Here is an 11,101-nt window from a genome sequence, read left to right as displayed (position 1 = left end):
CGGTTGCACTAGTGGTTGTAGTAAGAGTCCTGGCACCAGTAACAGCGGTTGCACTAGTGGTTGTAGTAAGAGTCCTGGCAGCAGTAACAGCGGTTGTGCTGGTGGTTGTAGTAAGAGTCCTGGCACCAGTGACAGCGGTTGCGCTGGTGGTTGTAGTAAGAGTTCTGGCACCAGTAACAGCGGTTGCACTAGTGGTTGTAGTAAGAGTCCTGGCACCAGTAACAGCGGTTGCACTAGTGGTTGTAGTAAGAGTTCTGGCAGCAGCAACAGCGGTTGCGCTGTCCTGGCAGCAGTAACAATAGTGGTGGTACTTGTATTATATAACGTGGCTGAATGAATAGTAACAGCAACAACAGGAAGGAAGCCGTAGCACCAGTAGTAGTAGCTGCAAAACAGCAACAACAGAGACAATCGAATCAACAATAGTAGTAGCAGCAGCAATAGTAGTAGTAGCAAAACAGCAGAGACAGTAACAATTGAGACAATAGTAGTAGTAGTAGCAGCAGCAGCAGTGGTAGTAGTAGCAGCAGCAAAAGAGCAGCGACAGTAACTATCGAGGCAACACCTTAGTGGTAGTAGCAGCAGCAGTAGTCGTAGCAAAACAGCAGCATTAGCAACAATCGAGGCAACAACAGCAGTAGTAGCAGCAGTAGTAGTAGTAGTAGCAGCAGCAGCAGTAGTAGTAGTAGCAGCAGTAGTAGTAGCAACAGTAGCAGCAACAGTAACAGTAGTAATGGTGGTAGTAGTAGTAGCCGGTATGTTTTCTGAATTACATAGGAACAGGTGCAGGAAGACGCGTGCATGTATCATCTGCACAGAGTACAATTTGCATCTGCAACCTACCTCTTTATGTTGACAGGTGGTGACGCGAGACATCCCCACAGACAGGTTTGTGGCTATCAAGACAGACAAGCCAATAGAGCAACAGAACTCCACTTATGAATGGCGGTTCGCCACGGTTAGTACACTATCAACCCACCAGCCATCTAACCATCCTTCCATCCATCCATCCACACATACATACATACATACACACACGCACGCACGCACGCACGCACGCACGCACACACACACACACATACAGTCAACTATACCAGTCAACCAACTAACTAATTATCTATACCTAACGCCCCTTCCATTGGGGAAACATGATCCCTTACTTCAAAACATGGACATCAGTGTACCATGGATGATCTCCACCCCTACGCTGCAAAAGTCGTCCTCAAAGCGAAATTCTTTATGATTACTACCCGATCAATGAATGAAAGAATAAATGAACCAACCAAAACAAAACAAGTAGTCAGCCAGAGAATTAATGGATCATCCAACCATCCACATAACCAACCCTCCATCCATTCGTCCAACCATACAACAATCTTTCAGTCCATCCATTCAACCAAAGCCTATCCAGTCAGCCACTCAGCCAACCATCCAACCATTCTTTCAACCAACTAACCATACTTCCATCCATCCAGTCAACCAAACAAGCACCAAACCAATCGGCTGGTAAACCAAACAGTCATCACTCCATCCATCACACATCCCTCCCTTCATCATCCATCCATCAATACAATCAGCAAACCAACCAGCCAGCCAGCCATCCACCCGTCCATCCACCCACCCATCCAGCCACGTAGCAACAAAATAAGCAGCCAGTCAACGAATTGGTGATCAACCAGCCATCCAATCATCCATCCACCAATCCCTCCATCAAATTCACCATCCATCCATCCATTCGTCCAACTAACATCCACCCATCCATCCATTCAAGTAATCAGCCATCCACACAAGCAACCAAACATCCCTTCATCTTAACAACCATCCACCCATCCAACCACCCGTCAACAAACCAACCAAATGGCCACCCAACCAACCATCATCCATCATTTTATCCATCCATTCTATCCATCCATCCTGTCATCTAACCAGCCATGCAACCAGCCAACTAAACTGACATCCAACCAATCAACCATCCAACAAACCAACCATCAAACATTCATTTTCTTAAATACCTTGAATGCTCCTTAAACACGTCCGTTAAATGAACCCTTCTTACGACATCTCTAGGGTTCTGACTACTGCGGTATGTTTCAGAGTCAATATTCCCGAGTTCAGCAGAGCCAGGAGATCTACAGCGATGGAGTTCCAGTGCAGATACAGATCAGTATGCCCGAAGTGAGTTGTTGTCCATCACGGCCCGTAAATAATATCTCTGACTCGCACAGTGTGGGGACCACCGCCCTGTACCTTTAACCTTTCTGTAATTGGTGACTTAAACATGTTCCGGATGGAGGAGTTAGGTGACTGAACCTACCATCAGGACAGTAAGAGGGAGGGGATACTTGGAAGTAGCTCTCAGTTACTAAGTCCGTAGCACGGCTAATGGAGCAATGACTGAGTTTAGGACAGAATCTTTCTTCAGAGTGATAGGGGCAGTATGAAGATGATTTTTAATAATGATAATAGTAAGTAAATAGATTAAGGTAACATTTTCATAGCCCCGGGACCAAGAAATTGATCAGAGTACCTCAGGTAAAAGTGGTATCAAGAAGCTAAGGTCTTAGTATTTGCCTGAACTTGGTGAGTTCACAAATGTCCTTGATGTCATTTAGGACATTGTTCCACCCAGCGATATTCAGCCCTGACGAAACGTTGGACAAACCAGGGCTTATCGCATGCATGCATGCATGCATGCATGCATACTTGTGTGCGTGTTTGTTCCAGGTATAGTTATTTTGTCATTAATAACCAACCAGTGGCACGTTCTCGCAACCAGTTCACTAAACCTTACCATATCCATTAGCAATCCCCTCATGACTTATAGACTTGCTGTGGAACTCTTCTGTTCTACTCAAACTGAGGAAATTCCTTTTGGCCACTGAAGCGGTGGTGTAGCCTAGTCGTTAAAGCGTTCACTCTTATCCCCAAAAAACTTCATGCGTTCAATACCCATTCATTATCTTCCCTGCCGGCATGTTGGTGAGAAGCAGCGTAAAGGTAAATTCTTGTGGTTTCAGTACAACAACAGCTACACCTTCAACATCTACAACTATATCCAGGCCAAGCCCAACCTCCTCGACTGGGACATCAGCTCCTGCTATACAGATCAAAAGAAGAGGGTTCTACAGTTTGCTGTACCTGGTGAGTTATCAGTTCTGTCACCCAAGCAGACTTAACGGAAGACATGGTTATGATGAGATCGCAACGCCGCGTCAGTGCAGACCTTTATAACGTCACTGGTTGCCATTACATTACCGTGAAACAGACAATGTAACTACCTACACTGCTTGCAGTCCAGTGTAACGTCACTGGTTGCCATTACATCACCGTGAAAGAGACAATGTAACTACCTACACTGCTTGCAGTCCAGTGTAACGTCACTGGTTGCCATTACATCACCGTGAAAGAGACAATGTAACTACCTACACTGCTTGCAGTCCAGTGTAACATCACTGGTTGCCATTACATCACCGTGAAACAGACAAAGTAACTACCTACACTGCTTGCAGTCCAATGTAACGTCACTGGTTGCCATTACATCACCGTGAAACAGACAATGTAATTACCTTCATTGCTTTCAGTCCAGTGTAACGTCACTGGTTGCCATTACATCACCGTGAAACAGACAATGTAACTACCTACACTGCTTGCAGTCCAGTGTAAATGGCAACATCACCGTCAAACAGACAATGTAACTACCTACACTGCTTGCAGTCCAGTGTAACGTCACTGGTTGCCATTACATCACCGTGAAAGAGACAATGTAACTACCTACACTGCTTGCAGTCCAGTGTAACGTCACTGGTTGTCATTACATCACCGTGAAACAGACAATGTAATACCTACATTGCTTGCAGTCCAGTGTAACGTCACTGGTTGCCATTACGTCACCGTGAAACAGACAATGTAACTACCTACACTGCTTGCAGTCCAGTGTAAATGGCAACATCACCGTGAAAGAGACAATGTAACTACCTACACTGCTTGCAGTCCAGTGTAAATGGCAACATCACCGTGAAAGAGACAATGTAACTACCTACACTGCTTGCAGTCCAGTGTAACGTCACTGGTTGTCATTACATCACCGTGAAACAGACAATGTAATTACCTACACTGCTTGCAGTCCAGTGTAACGTCACTGGTTGCCATTACATCACCGTGAAAGAGACAATGTAACTACCTACACTGCTTGCAGTCCAGCGTAACGTCACTGGTTGTCATTACATCACCGTGAAACAGATAATGTAACTACCTACACTGCTTGCAGTCCAGTGTAACGTCACTAATCCTAATTTAATCCTTAGCAATGTGTGAGTAGTATATATTAAATTTATAACAGTGTTGATAAATACAACGGAACGCTTCCCTTCCACAGGCTCCTACAGACCTCAGATAGCTTTAAACAGAAAGACGTTCAAACGCGAGACACTCAATGCCATAGTTAACTCGATTCCATTGTCACCACTCCGGATCAATCACATTGACCTTAAGGTAAGTGTTCATCGTATATTCTCTCTCTCCGTTTACAAGATTTAACATGGGCACCCCTTCCTTACAGTTTTCACATAAAGCTTACGTTTCCTTATGTTTTAACTTCATCATATCAATGGCCTTCAAATATATGCCAGAGCTATTGACTATTTCACCTCTCCGTATAAATGACACTCATCTACAGGTAAGTATTGATCCTTGTTTCACCTCACATATTAATGTTCTCCATCTACAGGTAAGTATTGTTCCTTGTTTCACCTCTTTATATTAATGGCATATATCTGCAGGTAAGGATTGGTCCTTGTTTCACCTCTCCGTACTAATGACATAGTTTCTTGTTTCACCTCTCTGTATTACTGACATTCATTTGCAGGTAAGTATTGTTCCTTGTTTCACCTCTCTGTATTACTGACGTTCATCTACAGATAATAATTGTTCCTTGTTTCACCTCTCTGTATTACTGGCGTTCATCTACAGTTAAGTATTGTTCCTTGTGTCACCTCTCCGAATTACTGACGTTTATCTACAGGTAAGTAGTGTTTCCTGTTTCACCTCTACGTAGTAATGGCATTGATCCTCGTTTCACCTCTTCGTATTACTGACTTTCATCTACAGGTAAGTACTGTTTCTTCTTTCACCTCACCGTATAAATGAAATTGATCTACAGGTAAGTATTGTTTTTCGTTTCACCTCGCTGTATTACTGACCTTCACCTTTAGGTCCGTTTTTCTTTTTAAGGCCTGTTTGAAATCACTAACTACGTTTTGTTATGTTAACGTTATTTTTCCTCATTCGTTGGAAATGTATTCCCAAAATAAATTTACATCCTAACATTGGGCCCATGTGGCAGAGCGATGAGATCTCCACTGATCCTGTTTAATCCAAGCTGTTTCACTTTAATGTTCAGTTGAATGTGGCAAAGAACGTGAGTGTGACCTTCACCTTGCTGGATACTCCACCAATCAAGGGTGACGTCAAAATGATCTTCAAAGAGTTGTCACTGGACAGTGCTGTGGCCAAATTTGCAAAGCTGGTGAAGGATAATGATTTCCTGATAATAGCAACATTTGCTGGTCAAGTTGGGGTATGTTGCAAAGTATAAACACTGAACCCAGTCATGTTGCTCATCCTCGTCCTGTGTCATAGTAATGTAACTCCAACGTCCAGACCGTAGGTTATACGATCCTATCACCCGTGAAGATAACAAACGTTCTTCAACAACCCATGCTTGTTATAAAAGGCAACAAACGAAAGGTCAGACCCGCTGAGTTGGCTGACACATGTCATCGAATCATTTTCTTGTAAACTGATGCTCATGCTGTTGATCACTGGACTGTTTGGTCCATAGTTGTTTATTTACAGACGCCATACAGCTGGAATATTGTTTAGCGCAAGCAAACTCAAACAAAAGTGAATAGAGATGCTATCTCGACAGGTTACAGTAACGATAACTGTAGATTTGTTGGTTTTTTGTGTTTTTTTCTTGTTGTTGTGCTCTTTTGTTTTGTTTCGGTTTTTGGGGGGTTTTGTTTGTTTGTTTAATTGTCTTCTCACGAATAGCGACAACCAGACAATCCCGTGACTGATATAATGTTTATCAATCATTGTGTAACTCTGCTATAGAAGACGAAATGCATTTTAATAATTATATAGCAGGAATGTTTCTTATCTGAGACAAGTAGGAAATGGCTTGTTTCTGTTTTGCAGTCGAATGATGCCGATGAAATATTCTAAGATTTTCTTTATTTGTAAAATATGGAATGGGACTGTTTTTACTAAGAAATAACCTCTTGGATGGAATTATAGATTTTTATTTACCCTACTCTAAAAAGTCCTCCTGATTACATCCGTTTCTTTAAAAAATATTATATTTTTGCTCTTCTCATTGTGTCTACAATCAGTATATTCTCACCCAGTGTATTTATATTAACCTGTATATGGGCCGATGGCCTTTAATACAATAAACGTCTTTGACGTCACTTGACAAGACTTGGACAAACATAACCTGAATGTAGTCAAACGTATGTTTTAGGTTCTGCACTCTATTCCGGCTATATCTACGTCCTTTCGGGACATTACTGAAGAAAGTGAAACGACTTCAACATCAGCAACAACATCACTTACACAAGGAGCATCATCACTTTCACCAGATACATCTTCGGCAGCACCAGGAACATCATCGGCGGTATCATCAACCGCATCACCTACAGCATCTGTGAAGTCCTCAGAACCCACAAACGCGGCTCCATTTGGAATCACACAAACAAAATCAAGGAGAAACACTTCCCCCTCAACAACACCTGCGAAACCGTCTGAACGGACGAACATTCCTCAATCCGGGATCACACAAACAAAATCAGGGAGAAAGACCACCCCCTCTACCTCTGAACGTTTCTCTACCCATGTGCCCCGCTCAGCGAAATCCCATGTAACAACACAAGGTCTTCCTGGTCCATCACTGGCTAGCAGTCGGTGTAGGAACAACCAGGAAGGATACAAGACAGGTAAGATATGGACTGATTAATGCGCGTGCTTGATCTTTCTCTCTTTATTCCGGAGCATGCAGACCATTGAACCATTAGTGAAGTTAGATCATACAGCCAACAGATGACTTGCTCACAGCTCATTCGCATAAAATAGACACATGGCTAGATTTTATAGATCAGTGGAATTGTCTATAGCTATAGACATCTAAGTATTACATTTGTACAATGATGGATAGAAATTTAGTTCACAGGAATATATTATGTACTTAGAGTATCATAGGCAGTACATTTTAGGAGAAAATAATATTCATTGTCGATGTGAGAACCCGAGCACATGTGTCACAATCTGAGATTCTGCCCGACGCAAGAATTAATTAATAGGAGCTTCGAAGAAACCGTGCAAGTATAATGCGGACGTTTTTCACACTGACCATGTATCTGTTACTGATTCCCCACCGTGGGATCACCTGTGTTTAAAATGTTTGCTCGTCACACCGGTGATCCAGGTTCGATATCTGACATGGGTTTAATGTGTAAAACCAATTTCTGATGTCCCCCGCGGTGACGTTGCTGAAATATTGCTAACAGCGACGGAAACTAGACTCACTAACTCCCTCTCTTACAATTTCATTACAAAATTTCACAGAACACTTTACTTGATCTTTTGTGACTATTTCGCCCATTCTTACTAAACTTCCAACATGAGTTTCGTAGCGTTTCACTGCTGACGTTTAGCATGAACTTTTGAACAAAATGATGCGAGTCCATGTGAATTAAATCGGGTTTCGACCAAACGTTATTGCCTATTATTATGTAGGCATATTTTACCGACTACCTGATTGGACGAGAGGCGGTCACGTGACCTTCGACAGAAACGCATATTGACTCGAACCCAGGTCCGAACAAAACTCAAACTGACTAGAGTTACTGATATGGATGATGTCGTTCAGGTTCGTCACGCCAAAGATCCAGGTTCGATTCCTCACATGGGTACAATGTGTGAAAGCAAAGGTCTGGTGTCCACAGCCGTGAGATTCCTGGAATGTTGCTAAGAGCGGCGTCATGACTGACTCCTCAAATACAATAACATTAATTCTAGCATGGCACAGAAAAATGGGTAATATAATTGATCATTAGTACTCAAAAATTGAAATAATGTATCTGATTTCATAAGATATCACAGAATTGACACTGTCAGACATATTCGTACCTTGCTTTCTATGTGATAACATCGGCCTATCGACCACCAATTACCAGTTAGAGAGGTTGATGAACGAATAGATGGGTGAAAAATGTATTAGTAACATCGACAGTATTTCATCAAGATAGTCACCAAGGTATTAAATCTTGGTACATAAGGTTGAATTATAAACACCTGTAGACCAAAGACAATAATACAACTAGCATATCGCAGAAGCAGAACTGAAATTACAATTTATCCCTAATATTTGATTTCTTTACGTAGCAATACAATATTAAACTGGGCTGCAGATCGCCAGGAACTGAAGTTTGATCAGCTCACTCTTTACATACAATGATATGCAAGTTTTGTCTGAAGCTGAACAGTGCATGTGCAACCAGCACAGACAGAAAAGCAAAATTAAACAAGGCACTATATTCTCTTATTTTGCTTCCGGGAGAGAGTAATACTTAACGGGATAAATGTAGTCTGAGGCCTCCTTTACAGCGAGCGAACATACGGTGGTATATTTGACCAGCTCCAAATACTTTGCACTGCCAGCAACTTCAAACAGGCAGTAGTTACAATGCCTGCAAGTACTGTGATCACTCGTTTGAGAGGCATTTTTTACAATTTGGAGAGTCAGATAAGGACAAACATTATGGAAGAACAACATCTCAATTCAGGTGATGCGATATTTCCATACAGATTCTTGACTGTAAGTATATAGAAAGATCAAATCACCTGAATAAAGAACTGGTCACCTTTTAAGCTCTTACCTGTAATGTGATCGATTATCAAGAAAATTACAATATTGCATTTGCTGATTTTATTGAAACTGAAACTAAATTTAGGAACATTATAGCATGAATGAGTGAATATTGTTTTACGTCGTTTTAGATAATCGCGGTGGGGACACATTGTACCCATATAGGGAATCGAACCCAAGTCTTCAAAGTGACGAGCGAACTGCACGAGGCTACCCCGCCGTCCTTATAACTAAAGATTAACTGACGAAATATGATCCGCACTGCTGATTATTTTCTCCCAGGTGCTGTCGTGGGTGTGAGTGTCGCCATGGTCATCGTTGGGGGAGTCCTGGGAACTGGCGTCGCCATCTTTATGTCCAGAAGAAGGAACTTTGGAGTCTTTTGACGTGGTTCAACCCACAAACATTTACAGGTCTTGTAACATGTTGTCAATAGCTGTACATGATATTTGATGTTCCACCAGTAAAATCAAAATTTGTATGTTCAGCTGATGTGTGTCTTGCTATGACATAGACATTATAAACTGAGATATACCTTTGTAGGATACATCGTCTCTTTGGCATAAAGGTCAGTCTGACGATATTCCTCTAAATCTAGCAGTATACTAGCAATGTAAGGGACACAATCGTAATCTCTTCTCATGCTGAATTCATGTGTGGTATTCAGCCTCGCCCTTCTGAATGACACATGAGGCAATAATGACAAAAAGAATGACATGGACACTTCTGAATGACACATGGAGTTAATAATAATAAGAATGATATGACACTTTCATGGCAATCAACCTCGACCTTCTAAGTGGGTGAACAATTGTCAGTGATTATAAACCAGATGGGACTTCAAGCAAAATTTAAAAGTAATCAAACAAGGGCATATTTGAGGTGAAATGGGACAGACTTCCATAGCCCAGTAGCGGATTTAAGTATACTGAACAGCAAAAGAAACTCAACTCTGTCAAGTTTTTAATTGACGCCATAAACATGAACGCTTACGTTTATGGGATTTTTTTGCGTTTCTATTGTAGTTCAGTATAGTAATCAGCTTTTTAAGCATTATAAGTATTTCAAGTATTATCATAGCGCAACGACTGCCGTACCCTCTCTACTGGGCCTAGATTTCCGAAGCTCTCTATTGCACCTGGTATCAAATTCACTTTTCATTTTCATAGTGGTGGTTTGTCGTTTTGAAGTTGTCCGTTAGTTTTATTGTGTCGCAGCTTGGACATCATTGGATTGCACCTGTCTTCTTTTCTCTACTTCTTTTAAACGGTAATGTTTTCACGCATGCCCTACCATTTATGAACCAGAGTATGCAACGGGGATTTCAAACGAATCCCTCATAAAATGAGAAAACATAGTGTAATATCTGAGCTTGGATTTTCATTCCAAACACGTGGTCCATTCCCAGCGCGGAATTTGTTCTCAAATTTTGTATATCTGGCCGGATGTCACTGGGACACATGATATTGATGACAAAGACCATTGCCTTTCTATTGTAAAATTAGACATTTAAACTAAGACATGTATGATATATGGGTGTCGGGTATTACCGAACAGCTAACACCACACCAAGCCAATTGCTGTTGTGTTTTATGATATAAAGCAATAGGTAATGTTAACGAAGAACTGATCAGTGGCAATCATATGTACACACAAAGACAAGTAAGTCCAGTCCTCGATCATTTTGGTATTTCTTGATGAAATTTCTATATTTGTTTTCTAACTCCTGTCGACTCGACTAAACATCCTTGTCGGGCTATTCCGAACAACGATCACTAAAAAATGATAATGTCACATTCATAGTATTTGTAGTTGTTGAAATGATATTCCGAACTATAGATGTGCCACAAAAAAGCAGTTGTGCCAGGAATGTCATTGCTTTCAAGAGGGTTCATGAACTCTTTCCTCATTCCTGCTATTGAATTTTGCAAATTCTGAAAAAAATCAGTATGAGGAAAGAGGAAAGAGTCCAGTTGTCGATAGTATTTTTAAAGAACTATTTGACGTCAGCATACTGCAACTTTAAAAAGGATATCGATCTAAATGAAACACATGACGGCCACCAAATCCAAATAAGCTATAACCAAATCCACTAATAGCGTTAGTTATAACTGTTATGTTACTGGTCACTTACTGTATGCTCAGGATACCCTCATAATCGAGTTCTATTCCTGT

At 41.4% G+C, this 11,101-nt stretch overlaps 1 protein-coding gene across 1 annotated transcript in view; it reads left to right on the top strand.

Annotated features, from left to right (window-relative positions):
- LOC137260217 (uncharacterized) overlaps positions 1–9,413 on the top strand; it is a 58,223-nt gene extending 48,810 nt beyond the window's left edge. Inside the window, exons 19-25 of the mRNA XM_067797913.1 lie at positions 860–958; positions 2,095–2,175; positions 3,018–3,141; positions 4,376–4,491; positions 5,399–5,575; positions 6,524–6,995; positions 9,209–9,413. Of these exons, the coding sequence (XP_067654014.1) occupies positions 860–958; positions 2,095–2,175; positions 3,018–3,141; positions 4,376–4,491; positions 5,399–5,575; positions 6,524–6,995; positions 9,209–9,312 (1,173 nt within the window). The 3' untranslated portion in view covers positions 9,313–9,413. The remainder of the gene's footprint in view (positions 1–859; positions 959–2,094; positions 2,176–3,017; positions 3,142–4,375; positions 4,492–5,398; positions 5,576–6,523; positions 6,996–9,208) is intronic.
- Positions 9,414–11,101: the final 1,688 nt, after the last annotated feature.

Source organism: Haliotis asinina, chromosome 13 (genome assembly GCF_037392515.1).
Source record: "Haliotis asinina isolate JCU_RB_2024 chromosome 13, JCU_Hal_asi_v2, whole genome shotgun sequence".
Lineage (NCBI taxonomy): Eukaryota > Metazoa > Mollusca > Gastropoda > Lepetellida > Haliotidae > Haliotis > Haliotis asinina.
This window is presented reverse-complemented; position numbering and strand designations above follow the sequence as displayed.